General features: G+C 43.1%; 2 protein-coding genes across 8 annotated transcripts in view; one reads left to right on the forward strand and one right to left on the reverse strand.

The window, feature by feature from the left end:
- The window catches only part of slc22a16 (solute carrier family 22 member 16), a 115,824-nt gene extending 113,090 nt beyond the window's left edge, over positions 1-2,734 (reverse strand). The window contains exons 1-2 of one of the 2 annotated variants that reach the window (XM_070885681.1): positions 2,383-2,734; positions 1,153-1,252 (exon numbers count right to left, since the gene is read on the reverse strand). In XM_070885681.1, coding sequence (XP_070741782.1) covers positions 1,153-1,173 — 21 coding nt within the window. In that variant the 5' untranslated portion in view covers positions 1,174-1,252; positions 2,383-2,734. The remainder of the gene's footprint in view (positions 1-1,152; positions 1,253-2,382) is intronic. The other variant, XM_070885680.1, reaches the window with a different exon arrangement.
- The window catches only part of LOC139267405 (uncharacterized), a 200,523-nt gene continuing 186,983 nt past the window's right edge, over positions 1,860-15,399 (forward strand). For 4 of the 6 annotated variants that reach the window (XR_011593893.1, XM_070885682.1, XM_070885686.1 and 1 more), the window contains exons 1-2: positions 2,328-2,833; positions 8,162-8,243. Coding sequence is in view for 4 of the 6 variants with exons in the window: in XM_070885682.1 (XP_070741783.1) it covers positions 2,831-2,833; positions 8,162-8,243 (85 nt within the window). In the remaining 2 variants the exon portion in view is untranslated. Of the gene's footprint in view, positions 1,925-2,327; positions 2,834-8,161; positions 8,244-15,399 lie in introns of those variants that run through there. The other 2 variants (XM_070885684.1, XM_070885687.1) reach the window with 2 other exon arrangements.

A 15,399-nucleotide genomic window follows, 5' to 3' on the forward strand; every position in this document is an offset into this window, starting at 1 on the left:
ACAGTACATGCCCCACTTCCTCCGGTATCTCCATCACCTCACTTCAGCAGTACCGTTTTTCCAATTTCTCTTCCCCATCCAGTTTCTCCATGTGTTGCTTCCCAATCCATGTGAGCATACATCTGACTCCTCTCCCCCCTCCCCCCCCCGCCCAAGCTAAATTAATCAACCCATGCTCAATCAAAATCCATCTGTTCACTTTCCACCAGCACCCGCATTTCCTGATCTCTACCCTCTTTTCTGCCTATGCGTATACTCCTATTCACACCGTTACCTCCACTTCCCTCTTACCCCAAACTCTCAGCCAAATTCTGCCTCCTCTGTCCCTTCCAGACCTGTTAGTTTGCTTCCCATTGTCAATGTATATCTAATCTTCACCACCTTCCACCAGACTCAACTCTACTCCCCATTCCACACATCTAACTCCCTGTACTTGGCTTCCACCCTATTTACCTCCCTGCCATACACTTTCTCCCCCATCCCCAGTAATGCAATCTCCAATTCCCTGCATACTTCTGTCCATTCCATTCCCCCACACTTGTGTGTCTGCCTTTACCCAGCTGCTATTATCAGGATTCAGCCCTGCTAACAACATTCTTGGGAATTGGGATTATTCTGGTCTCCACAGCACAAATGAGTAAGGCCTTATTAACACAATGGTCGTATTATAGTTGATGCAGTATTTTTACTCATACAATGGAGACTGAGATTGTTATCCCACCTTCCTTTACTTGAAAGCAGCAGTCCTGAATCCTAGCAATGCCAAATTGGGAAAAGGAATGCAAGGCACAAGGACACAGGCAGGGCCGGAACAGAGTGGGAAGCAAAGGGAATTCTGGAAGATTACATGACTTGTACAAAAGCCAAAGGTGGAGAAAAGAAATCTGTAGGTCCACACAAAGCATACATGCATCCACTGTGTCACAGCACATTGGAACACCAACTTACTGTGGCACTATGCCCACACTCTAAAATATTACTTTTACTTGCCCCGATCAATTTTTCTGCCCCATTTTAAAACATCACCACCCCAGTCATACCCAACAAGCAAGGCTACTAGGCTTCCACCACAGTCATTCTGCAACTAGCTGCTTATAGATTTACTGGAGAGCATCTCAAATGGTTTGCCTCCACCCCAGATAAGAAACTCACTTGTGTGGGGAAAGAGTGCATGAACCCACATCTTACCACTGCTTTACACTCACGATTTTATTTCAATTGCATGATGCCCTCAAATTCTTACAACATATTCCTGTAGAGAGAGAATTTAAATAAAAATTATACTCGCCAGTCTTTATTGACTGTAAACCTCGTTTTTTTTTATAAACCAGTGACATGATTTATAAGTTATGGAGGATGGCAAAAATACCTCGTTAGTAAGCGTAAATTTGCGCTGGCTGTGGGAATTGCAAGCTTTCATTTTTAAAAGGGTACTTTTTAAATTATTTTTTTATAGGTTTAAATTGGCAATCCTTACTACTAATAGTGAGGAAATGGCCAACTGGATCGTTCGTTAATAGAATGAGTTAGTTAGTTTAATGTTTTACGCCACAAAAAAAATATATACACATTTATATTTAGGAACTGGAAGCCTCCTACTGTTTACAATTTCCAGATGTGTTTCTAAAGGGTATTTTTATATATATAAAAAATGACACCTTGAGAGAAAAAATATTCCAAAATGCAACCACTAGGAGGCTTCCTATCTCCACATGCGTAAAGTGATTGAAATCAAGAGCATTTCTCCATCCTCGGTGGCCTGCGGCCATTATCAGCAACGCGTGTCGCTTTAGCCTCTGGCGAGATCCGTATACCCGAGACCGGTTAAAAAAAAATAACGGTTCAAACTCGCTTCCATTTTCATTCCCCAAAAAACGGACAACTACCGGGCCCCGAACCCACGCCATCGGTTTTTTTAAAAAAAGTAAGTAACGGATCCAAATAATATACCTTTCATAAAGTTAATGACATTTTGGAATGATTTTTTTAATTTTTAAAAAGTGTCTCTCTGCTTCCTCTGGGTGGCGGTCCCTGCGGCGCGCGGCATGGACCAGAGAGAAAGAAACTCGCTCGGCATCATCCATGGCACCGCTTTCAATCCGCTGGGTAACAGTCAGTCCCGTCGCCAATAATACAGAAAAAGGGAGGGGAAATTTTAAAGAAAAAAACACAAAGCCCGTATTTTAGATTAGATACCGATAACGCGGTGGAGATTAAAGCCAATTTTACTCGCCACACCGTAGTGGCGGCATGGATGAAAGTAGACATGTTGGGAGGAGGGCGGGGGAATGCTGAAAATTTAGGCTTTCAGCCCGTTATTAATTTTTTTTTGCTTTTATAAAAAAAAGAACATTTAATGAGAAAGATGCTTTTTCTTCTTACCTCGTTCCGATAAAAATCGGAAGTTTTGTGATTTTCTGCCTTGCCCGCCATTGCTGGACCGCGCACCGCACACGTTAACCTGCCTTCTTCGATCCCGGCTCCTCCGACTAATGACGCACCATCGCTGGAAGACGATTCATCTCAGCAGCTCCTCCTCCATCCCTCCTTGGGGTCCGTGAATGGGGGGGGGGAGGAGGGGAGACAGAGAGATAACCCTGCACCTCGGGAGTATGTCCAGCGCCCAGGGTTCATTACATCCTTATCAGATCTCAAATTAATATTAACCCGTTGGAACGGATTTTTCTTAATGCGGTGCGATGAATTTATTTTTTGAGAATATTATGAATCATACCTATCGACAACGTGACCTGCATCATCGAAGACATCACAATGACGATTGACATCGCACGAATTAGGGGTTGGAGTTAGCAACTCGTCTTGTGGCAGAATGGTAAGAGTCTTGTCCATAAATCGGCATCGTTATTTGAAACTTTTGAGCTTGTCCAAATGATCTATGTCAGTACTGGAAATGGAGCTTTGTCCTCTGCAATTTTTTCCCGCCCTGTGCTAACATCAGGCTGGATGCAGTCATCATCGTATAAACCAGATGGATGTAGATGCCTCTACCCAGTCCCAACTTTGCAAGTTGGTACAAGTTTGAGATCAGTTCTGAATGAATTTTTGATTACCTCTGTTTCCAGTATCAGGCCCATCGACTAGCCCTATAGAGAAGGATTGGAGTTCCATGTCTTACAGGATTTGGCAGATAAATTGGATTTGTTGAAAATCACAATTGCTAAAAAGTCCAGTTGAATTGTAACATTGCAGTCGTCGTCATCATCATTCTTCCTGCAACATTGAGGCGCACAACGCGGTAAAGAATTAACGCTATCTAATTTTGCCTCAAGCACGCAAGTACACTTCAGGTGCATCTTTGTTTTAGTGTTGTATAGAATTCCTCTTAGGTGACCTCTAGCTCTTTATCCTCATGACATCCATTTCCATGTTTACTTAGAGATCTTTTTCGTTTTAGGTCAGGCATTCTCAGAATGTGACCAATGTCCGTCTTCTACTCCGGACTGTTATCGTCAGTGGTGGCTTCTGTGCTCTCTGAAATACACCTTCATTTGTCACTTTCTTAAACCGCCTTATGTTAAAGAGCCGTTGCAGCAAATATACTGGAAGTTGTTGAGCTTCTTTTGGGTGACTTTGTTGGACTTCCACATTTCTAATCTATATAGGAGCATAGCCAACACATTGCTCTTAAAAATTCTTGACTTGTCTTTTCTCTAATCGCATTTTATTTCTAAATTGAGTCAAGCGTTTGAAACGCTCCACTAGTTTTTCCCGATGTGGCCTTTGACATCAGATATACAAACTCCATCGTCTTGCACCACACTGTTTAAGTAGGCAAAATAATGCATAGTTTGCAGTCATTCACCTTCCAGGATTATTCTTTCATCAGAGTCAACATTAACTTTCATGGCCTGTGTTTTTGCACCATTAATGTATAACCCAACTTCTGGCTGTCTCTGGTAGATCATTTGCCTCTCTCTGCATGTCTCCTATACTTTTAGTAATGAGGCAGGTGTCATCTGCAAAGTCTGGACCTCCCCGCCCGATTTCTCCATTGATCTATGCAATGGATAATTTGATGCAAGTTGAATTTCTCCATATAAAATCAATCACAAAGCCAAAAAGAGACTTATACATGACAGTAAACAACCTGTCAAAACAAGCATGGTTTGCTTCTCGCCAAACCAAAAGATATAAAGAGGAGGTGGACAGAGTACTTCGGCAAAATCTTCAACAGACCACCACCAGACAGTAGGATCAACTTTAACTCCATTGAAACGATGGCTGAACTGGATCTTAACTGGAGAAATTACAATGCATGAGCTGAGCTTCACCATAGCTAACTTAAAGAACATCACCTAGAGAGGAACACATTTCTGCAGAATTACTCAAAGAAAGTGGAAGTAAAAACATGATTACCATCCTACCTCTATTTAATTTTAGTGTGGGGAAAAAGAAGTAACACTAAAAGTTTGGATAAAAGGAATCATTGTTAAGCTTTTCAAGAAAGGAGACCAAAATGATTATAACAGCTAGTATGGTACAGTAAACTCTCGTTTATCCGAATACGAATGTAACGGAAAATCCGCCGTAACGGAATTTAAAATATTGTGAGATTTGGCAATTTAACTGTTACACACGTAAATATCTCGCTCACTTCAACTATCGCAAACGTGGACAGCTGGCTCAATTACACACAAATTGACGCAGGCGTGGACTCCTTGTTCACTTTTCAACTATTGCACACATTGAAAGCAGTTCATTGCAACGCATCAGTCTGTCAAGTGTACTTGTTCAAAACATCCTGGAATCAAACTATTTAAAATGCCTTCTGACAGCACTAAAAGCAAATGCCGCATTAGGAAACAAAAAGTATTGAACATTCAGCAGAAATGAGAAATTATAAAGAAGTGTGCGTACTTTGATGGACGAATATGAAGTTGGATCATCAACAATTTATGATATCAAGAAGTAAAAGAAAGATTTAGAAAGTTTCACCACTGCTTCTGAATCTTCCGTGAAGACAATGTCCCGCAAGAATTTGCGAAAGCCAAAGCTTGACAAACTAGACCAAGTGCTTTATGAATGGTTTTCTTTGAAACCGTCTGAAGGTGTGGCAAATTCAGGGCCATTGATTACAGCCAAGGCCAAGGACTTCAAGATGAGAATGAATTTAACTGAAGAGTGCATTTTTTCAGAAGGCTGGCTCACACATTTTAAGCATCGCCAGCTGGATGTGACGGGCGAAAAAAAATCAGCAGACAATGAGGCCGCACAGAATTATTCAAGAACATTTGCTGAAATAGTGCAGGAAAAGAAATTGACTGCAGATCAAATATACAACGCCGCTGAGACTGGCTTACTATGGAAGTGTTTGCCAACTGCTACGTTGGCTGCAGCAGGGGAGAAGGAAGCTGTAGGCTTTAAAATGAATAAGGAGAGGTTAACAATCTTGAATTGTGCCAATGCCTCTGGAGAACATAGACTTCCACTTTTAGTGATTGGCAAATCAAGGAAACCACGTGCTCTAAAAGGAATTGCTCATTTACCAGTTGGCTATAAAGCTCAGAAAAGTGCGTGGATGGACAAGGACATATTCATGGAAAGGTTTTCAACAGAATTCGTCCCCCAAGTTCAAGAAAACATGAAGAAAATAGGCAAACCTAATGGAAAGTGTGTGCTGCTTTTGAACAATTGCAGAGCACACCCGCATGAGTCAAAATGAGGGTCTAGTTGTGGCAACATCTTTGCGCCCCCCCCCCCCCCCCCCCAATGTGACCTCGCTCATTCAACCTATGGATCAGGGCGTCATACAAAACTTCAAGTGCCACTATAGGAATAACTTCATGCGCAAATTCATTAATAGCGATCAATCAATCTCTGATTTCTAGAGAGCGTACAATATTAAAGATGCCAGCTATGCACGTTCGCTGGCAGGGAGAGAAGTAAAAAAACATTACATTGAAGAGGTGTTGGCGCAAGTTGTGGCCCAATGTCATATTTGAAGACAGTGCTTCTGATGACAAAGAATTCGAAGGTTTTCATGTACGGGCTAATAAAAAAACAGGCTGCAAAAGAAATCATGGAGATTGTCAGCAGTGCACATGAAACAAACGCACTTAAATCCTTAGCAGAAGATGACATTGCTAAGTGGATAGATGTTGACATCGAAACAGATGTAACACAAACTTATACTGAAGAGGAACTTATCGGCATAGTCCCCAATAAAGACAAATCTGATGAAGAGATGAGCGATTCAGACAATGAAATTGAAGGAAAAACAAAAAAAGACGGACACTTATTGAAGAAGCAATGAAATATGTTGTTGGTTTTTTTGAGGAGAATTCTCATTTTACTTCTCAGGAGGTTCTGCAAACTCATCATCCACAACATTTTAATTAAGAAGAAAATGATTTCATTTAAACAAGCAGATATAAGATCGCTATTTTAAAAATCAATCTCAAATATCAACGCAGAAAAAGGAGCATCTGTAGACGAAGAAACATTGGCAGAAGTAGCAAATTTAACAGAATAAAATAATGAACTAAATATTTTGTTTCATTTATTAGACATTAATTTTTAATTTCAAAGTTTTAAATTTCTGAATAGCTCATTGGAAAGAGCGGATCAAGATCTATACGATACGATATATAAAATATTTTGTGGGTGGTTCTATCCCTTTCAAATATTAACTTTAAAATGTAAACTCGCCCTACCGGAAAATTCGTTTACCCGGAATTGTTGAATCCCCAAACAAACCGGGGTAAATGAGAGTTTACTGTATTACACTAGTCTCTGTCCTTGGAAAACTCTTCTGTACCATTATCCTCAATAGAATAAGGGTGGCTTTGACTGGAGCAAATTGGCTCGGAGGCAGGAAGCAAAGGGTAATGGTTGATGGGTGTTTTTGCAACTGGAAGGATATTTCCAATGAGGTTCCGCAGTGCTCAGTGCTAGGTCCCTTGCTTTTTGTGATTTACATCAATGATCTAGACTTGAATATAGGGGGTATGATTAAGAAGTTTACAGATGATACTAAAACCAACTGTGTGGTTGATAATGAAGAAGAAAGCTGCCAGCTGCTGAAAGATATCAATCACCTGGTCAGGTGGGCAGCACAGTGGCAAATGGAATGTAATCCAGAGAAGTGTGAGGTCATGCATTTTTGGAGGGCTAACAAGGAAAGGGAATACACATTAAATGGTAGGATACTGAGAAATGTAGAGGAACAAAGGGACCTTGGAGTGCATGTCCACAGATTCTTGAAAGTAGCAGTCCAGGTAGATAAGGTGGTTAAGAAGGCATACAGAATGCTTGCCTTTATTAGCTGAGGCATAGAATACAAGAGCGGGGGTGGGGGGGAGGTTATGCTTGAACTGTATAAAACATTAGTTAGGCCACAGCTGGAGTACTGTGTACAGTTCTGGTCACCGCATTGCAGGAAGGACATGATTGCACTGGAGAGGGTACAGAGGAGATTTACAAGCATGTTGCCGGGAGTGGAGAATCTAAGCTATGAGGACAGATTAGATAGGCTGGATTTGTTTTCATTGGATCAGAGTAGGCTGACAGGAGACCTCACTGAGGTGTATAAAATTATGAGGGGCCTAGATATAGTGGATAGAAAGGACCTATTTCCCTTAGCAGAGGGGTCAACAAGCAGGGGGCATAAATTGAAAGTAATTGGTAGAAAGTTTAGAGGGGATTTGAGGGGAAATTTCTTCAGAGGGTTGAGGGGGTCTGGAACTCACTGCGTGAAAGGGAGGTAGAGGCAGAAACCTTCACCACATTTAAAAAATACTTGGATGTGCACCTGCACGGTTACGGACCTAGAGCTGAAAAGTGGAATTAAGCTGGATAGCCTCTTGTTGGCTGGCATGATGGGACGAAATGGACTCCTTCCATGCTGTAAACTTCTATGATTCTCTGTCAGAACAGATCTTGCATTGGCCAGATTTTTACTCTTCGTCGTATCATTGAGAAAATCAAGGAATGGCAATTATCAATGGTGCTGGTGCTGAATTCCATTGGCGTTTTAGAAAGCATTCGATAGTGTTGACAAAAAAATCACTGTGGCAGTTTCTCGAAGTGTATAGGTTATATAGGAATTGTATAATGAAAAAATTTAACTTTCTACCATCCTGGTAGTCACATACAACAATATTGGAGTTGTTGAATAATAATTGAGTGTAATATCTCCAAGTTTGCAGATGACACTAAACTGAGTGGCGGTGTGAGCTGTGAGGAGGACGCTAAGAGGCTGCAGAGTGACCTGGACAGGTTAGGTGAGTGGGAAAATACATGGCAGATGCAGTATAATGTGGATAAATGTGAGGTTATCCACTTTGGGGGCAAAAAAACGACGGCAGAATATTATCTGAATGGCGGCAGATTAGGAAAAGGGGAGGTGCAACGAGACCTGGGTATCATGGTACATCAGTCATTGAAAGTTGGCATACAGGTACAGCAGGCGGTGAAGAAGGCAAATGGTATGTTGGTCTTCATAGCTACGGGATTTGAGTATAGGAGCAGGGAGGTCTTACTGCATTTGTACAGGGCCTTGGTGAGGCCTCACCTGGAATATTGTGTTCAGTTTTGGTCTCCTAATCTGAGGAAGGACATTCTTGCTATTGAGGGAGTGCAGCGAAGGTTCACCAGACTGATTCCCGGGATGGCTGGACTGTCACATGAGGAGAACTGGATCGACTGGGCCTTTATTCACTGGAGTTTAGAAGGATGAGAGGGAATCTCATAGAAACATATAAAATTCTGACGGGACTGGACAGGTTAGATTCAGGAAGAATGTTCCTGATGTTGGGGAAGTCCAGAACCAGGGGACACAGTCTAAGAATAAGGGATAGGCCATTTTGGACTGAGATGAGGAGAAATTTCTTCACTGAGAGTTGTTAACCTGTGGAATTCCCTACCGCAGAGAGTTGTTGATGCCAGTTCATTGGATATATTCAAGAGGGAGTTAGATATGGCTCTTACGGCTAAAGGGATATGGAGAGAAAGCAGGAAAGGGGTACTGAGGTGAATAATTAGCCATGATCTTATTGAATGGTGGTGCAGGCTCGAAGGGCCGAATGGCCTACTCCTGCACCTATTTTCTATGTTTCTATGTTTGTATGATAGGTTAAAACATTGGCACCTTGGTTTGACCCAGTACCCTCAACGTAAAATTCATCCTACAAGTGTTTCGCTAAGAAGGCGGCACCACCAATACAATGGCCCAAACAAAACTAAAATGTACTACATCACAATATTACAGTATCCAAGTATCAGTCAGACACCCCATATCCAGTGGTTATAACCCATATCCGTTGGTTGCAGAAGGCTACAATTGTGCTGGTGACAACGTGATGCCTCTCCAAGGCCACCCGGGTATACATGAGGCAAGCAGTCTGAACAAGCCTTCCGGCAGAGTACATATCCTGGACCTGTAGGTGGCAATCTTAGCCAGACCAGGAGCATACCCACTTGGAGGTCATACAATCTGCTCCTCCCACCTCATACCAGGTGACCAAGGATAAGCAGGGTAGCGTGAAGTGCAAACAGAAACTGATGAGTAGCCCCTTTAGACAGTGAAATATGGAAAGTATCTTCATCTAGGCTTGCAGAATGGGCAAGAGCCATTAAGCTCCTTAAAGTGGTTTGAAAGAAGATTTTTCAGCACTCTCCACCTCACGTCCCCGGTGGCATTCAGAATGAAGCTGAGTTACTATTATCTGATGAACGTTCTAAATATGAAACATTAAATAGATTAATAAAAAGTTGTCGAAACGCAGAAAGCCTTGGAGGAAAAATCAGACAAACAAATAACACTGCTGATCTTAGCTCCAGCTCCAACCTGATGCTTTTGTTTCACTCTGAGATTGGCCTCTGTGCCATGTGCAAGAATTCTTCAACATCAGGCATCCCCACAAGCAGCCCATAGCAAAGACCATGTGAAGCTGCACCAGAACCGGCAATGAGAAAAGGGTTGTGAACAGAGCAACAGCAAGCCCCTGGCTCCATCCCATGGAGCAGCAAATCAACTGCTGCCAGTGGTGCAATCACCAACAAAATGATGGGGACATGCAACTTTTCTATAAAAGGATACAGAGGAAGGATAGAGGAAATGGGACTAGCACATTTACTGTAGTTGAAGAGCTAGTACAAATGGGCTGGAATGAATGGCCACCTGCTGTGCTGTAATTTCTATATTCTCGCTGAATAAATCAAAGTCATTAACTTACTCGCAACAGTTGAAAATCTGAGAGGAAACACTGCTCACAAATGTTACTCAGTGACACATACCTTATTTGTATTGTCATATAATCTAATATTGAAGAACTAATAGCTATTGCAAACAGTTGCATTATCAAGCAGTTCCGTTAGCATTGCTGGGAAATATGAGTTGCTATTCCCCTGATGGAAGCTTAGCGCTTGGCACAAACATTAACAAACTTAACCATCTCATTGATTGCTGCACTAACCATATGAGTTTCTGTGAATTAATATGTTCAGTTCTCCAACATGTATCATTCTAGTGAATACAATATTACCATATATCTACAGATTATAGGTTCTAGGAGCATGCTAGCATGTTTGAGACACCAGTAGCAACCGACTGAGAGCCCACAGCTGCCATGCATTACCAAGCCCAGTTTGCTGACCATTTATATTCTATTTCTTTGATTCTAAATACAAACTCCTCCACAAAATGGAGGTTGTTTATACTCTGCATGGAGCTATGACAGAATGGGTTGATGCTCTGATACTGCCTATTGCAGTAATACAATGCTGGCTTGCAGGCACAAGCTGACTTCTGATTTTGGCCATGGCAAGGGAAATCTACACACATTTACTTTCCAGGCAATGACCGCATCTCGTAGAATTCCTAACAAATGCACAATGACAAGTCATTGAGGAGGATAATGTTTATTTTAAAATGTTTGTGTGAGAGCAAGTTGCAGGAGGTTGACTTGTGAAGATAGATTGAGTAGGTTGGGCCTATACTCATTGGAGTTCAGAAGAATGAAGGGCCACAGCAGCGGGAGGATCCAAGTCCAGATAAAAGGGCCCGAGAGTCGGAGGAGCTACAGCAGCGGGAGCGGGAGGAATCCGGTCCAGATAAAAGGGATGAGAGTCGGAGGAGCCACAGCAGCGGGAGCGGGAGGAATCAGGTCCAGATAAAAGGGATGAGAGTCGGAGGAGCCACAGCAGCGGGAGCGGGAGGAATCAGGTCCAGATAAAAGGGATGAGAGTCGGAGGAGCCACAACAGCGGGAGCGGGAGGAATCAGGTCCAGATAAAAGGGATGAGAGTCGGAGGAGCCACAGCAGCGGGAGCGGGAGGAATCAGGTCCAGATAAAAGGGATGAAAGACGGAGGAGCCACAGCAGCGGGAGCGGGAGGAGCCAGCTGGTGCAGGGGCAAAAAGTTTTTAAAAAAATCAAAATCGAAGTGTGACATCACAGCCAAGCAGGTAAGTGTTTGGCTGGTGGATTGGTGAGTATTTTTCTTTTTCTTTTCAGTAGGAAACCTTTGGCATTGTTGTAAGTAGGATCTGCCAGTAAATATATGTGATCTTTATTATCTAAGGAGAGCTAGTTAATTAAATCGGCTGTTTGCTGAGTAGCAGCTGGGTGTGTTGTACTAAGGTTTAGAATTTAGTTCTACTCGATAGTTGCGAGTGTAACTAGAGGGATGGCAGGGTAGCTCAGTCCCGTGGATTGCACATATTGTGGCATTTGGGAAGTCCTGCTTCGCGCAATCGGGGCGACCACGTGTGCGGGAGATGTCTCCGGCTGCACCAACTCGAGCTCTGTGTTTTGGAGCTTGAACAGCAGCTGGGGTCACTGCGGTGCATCCACGAGACCGAGAACAACGTGCATAGCATGTTTCTAGAGGCGGTCACCCCACAGCTTAAGAGTGTGCAGGCAGAGAGGGAGTGGGTGACCGCCAGCCAGAAGAGGAGGACTAGGCAGGTAGTGCAGGAGTCCACTGAGTCCATCTTTCTCTCCAACCGGTACTCTGTTCTGTGTACCAGTGGGGGCGATGGTGACTCTGGGGAGTGCAGCCAGAGTCAAGTCCACGGCACCAGGGGTGGCTCAGCTGCATAGGGAGGGAGGAAGACGAATGGAAGAGCTATAGTGGTAGGGATTCAATAGTCGGGGAGCAGACAGGCATTTCTGCGGCTGCAGATATGATTCCAGGGTGGTATGTTGCCTCACTGGTGCCAGGGTCAAGGATGTCACTGAGCAGCTGCAGGGCATTCTGGGGGGTGAACAGCCAGAGGTCGTGATCCACATCGGTACCAATGACATAGGTAGGAAGAGGGATGAGGTCCTGCAGGCAGAGTTTGCGAAGATAGGAGAGAGATTAAAAAGCAGGACCTCAAAGGTAGTAATCTCCGGATTACTCCCAGTGCCACGAGCTAGTGAGGACAGAAATAGGAGGATAGAGCAGATGAATACGTGTCTGGACAGATGATGCAGGCGGGAGGACTTTAGTTTCCTGAGGCATTGCGACCGCTTCTGGGGGAAATGGGACCTGTACAAGCCACACAGGTTACATCTCAACAGAGCCGGGACCAATATCCTCGCAGGGGGGTTTGCTAGAGCTGTTGGGAAGGGTTTAAACTAGCTTGGCAGGGGGATGGGAACCTAAAAATAGATTCAGTAGGGAGGGCAGTAAAGCTGGAATTAGAAAGCAAAAATAAAGAAAGTAAGTTTGAAGGAGAGAGGAAACAAGGAGGGAAAAAGGATTAAAAAAAAAACTTAAAGGCACTTTGTCTAAATGCACGTAGCATTTGTAACAAAATCGATGAGTTGACGGCACAACTAGATACAAATGGGTATGATCTGATAGCCATTACAAAGACGTGGTTGCAAGGTAACCAGGACTGGGAATTAAATATTATGGGATACTTGACAATCTGGAAGGACAGACAGAAAGGAAAAGGAGGTGGGGTAGCTCTATTGATAAAGGATGTAATCACTGCAATAGTAAGAAACGATATTGGCTCAAATGATCAGGGTGTTGAAACAGTTTGGGTGGAGATAAGGAACAATAAGGGAAAAAGTCACTGGTGGGCATAGTATATAGGCCCCCTAACAGTAGCAACTCTGTTGGTCGGAGCATAAACCAGGAAATAGTGGGGGCTTGTAAAAAGGGAACAGCAGTAATCATGGATAATTTTAACCTCCATATTGATTGGACAAATCAAATTGGTCAGGGTAGCCTTGAGGAGGAGTGCATAGAGTGCGTAAGGGACGGGTTCCTTGAGCAGTATGTAACGGAACCAACCAGGGGGCAGGCTATCTTAGATCTGGTCCTGTGTAATGAGACAGGATTAATAAACAATCTACGAGTAAAGGATCCCCTCGGAATGAGTGATCATAGCATGATTCAATTTCAAATTCAGATGGAGGGTGAGAAAGTTGGATCTCTAACCAGCGTACTAAGCTTAAATAAAGGAAATTATGAAGGTATGAGGGCAGAGTTGGGTAAAGTGGACTGGGAAAATAGATTAAACGGTTGATCAACAGTGGTGTACATTTAAGGAGATATTTCACAACTCTCAAGAAAAATATATTCCAGTGAGGAGGAAAGGATGTAAGAGAAAAGATAGCTATCCGTGGCTAACTAAAGAAATAAAGGACGGTATCCAATTAAAAGCAAAGTGGCCAAAACTAGTGGGAGGACAGAAGACTGGGAAGCTTTTAAAAGCCAGCAAAGAACAACTAAAAAAATGATTAAGAAAGGGAATATAAGCAATGAAAGTAAACTAGCACAAAATATAAAAACAGATAGCAAGAGTTTCTAAAGGTAAATAAAAAGGAAAAGGGCGGCTAAAGTAAATGTTGGTCAATTAGAGGATGAGACCGGGGAATTAGTAATGGGGAACATGGAGATGGCAGAAATTCTGAACAAATATTTTGTATCAATCTTTACGTTAGAGGACACTGACAATATTCCGACAGTGGATAGTTCAGGGGCTATGGGGGGGAGGAACTTAACAGAATCATAATCACTAAGGAAGTGGTACTCAGTAAGATAATGGGACTAAAGGCAAATAAATCCCCATGACCTGATGGTTTGCTTCCTAGTGTCATAAGAGAAGTAGCGGCAGGGATTGTGGATGCATTGGTTGTAATTTACCAAAATTCCCTGGATTCTGGGGAGGTCCCAGCAGATTGGAAAACTGCAAATGTAATGCCTTTATTTAAAAAAGGAGACAGACAAAAAGCAGGAAATTATAGACCAGTTAGCCTAACATCTGTGGTTGGGAAAATGTTGGAGTTCATTATTAAAGAAGCAGTAGCAGGATATTTGGAAAAGCAAAATTTGGTTAGGCAGAGTCAGTATGGATTTATGTAGGGGAAGTCATGTTTGATAAATGTGCTGGAGTTCTTTGAGGATGTAACAAACAGGGTGGATAAAGGGGAACCAGTGGATGGGGTATATTTGGACTTCCAGAAAGAATTTGACAAGGTGCCACATAAAAGGTTACTGCACAAGATAGAAGTTCACAGGGTTGGGGTAATATATTAGCATGGATAGAGGATTGGCTAACTAACAGAAAACAGAGAGTCGGGATAAATGGTTCATTCTCTGGTTGGCAACCAGTAACTACTGGGGTGCCGCAAGGATCAGTGCTGGGACCCCAACTATTTATAATCTATATTAACATAAGAACATAAGAATTGGGAACAGGAGTAGGCCATCTAGCCCCTCGAGCCCAACAAGATCATGGCTGATCTGGCCGTGGACTCAGCTCCACTTACCCGCCCGCTCCCCGTAACCCTTAATTCCCTTATTGGTTAAAAATCTATCTATCTGTGACTTGAATACATTCAATGAGCTAGCCTCAACTGCTTCCTTGGGCAGAGAATTCCACAAATTCACAACCCTCTGGGAGAAGAAATTCCTTCTCAACTCGGTTTTAAATTGGCTCCCCCGTATTTTGAGGCTGTGCCCCCTAGTTTTAGTCTCCCCGACCAGTGGAAACAACCTCTCTGCCTCTATCTATTCCCTTTCATTATTTTAAATGTTTCTATAAGATCACCCCTCATCCTTCTGAACTCCAACGAGTAAAGACCCAGTCTACTCAATCTATCATCATAAGGTAACCCCCTCATCTCTGGAAACAGCCGAGTGAATCGTCTCTGTACCCCCTCCAAAGCCAGTATATCCTTCCTTAAGTAAGGTGACCAAAACTGCACGTAGTACTCCAGGTGCGGCCTCACCAATACCCTATACAGTTGTAGAAAGACCTCCCTGCTTTTGTACTCCATTCCTCTCGCAATGAAGGCCAACTTTCCATTCGCCTTCCTGATTACCTGCTGCACCTGCAAACTAACTTTTTGGGATTCATGCACAAGGACTCTTACATCCGGTCCAGGGTGTCCTTGGAGATGGAGCACGCGGTGTCCACCGGTACGCTCGCGGCCTTC

Source organism: Pristiophorus japonicus, chromosome 7 (assembly GCF_044704955.1).
Source record: "Pristiophorus japonicus isolate sPriJap1 chromosome 7, sPriJap1.hap1, whole genome shotgun sequence".
NCBI lineage: Eukaryota > Metazoa > Chordata > Chondrichthyes > Pristiophoridae > Pristiophorus > Pristiophorus japonicus.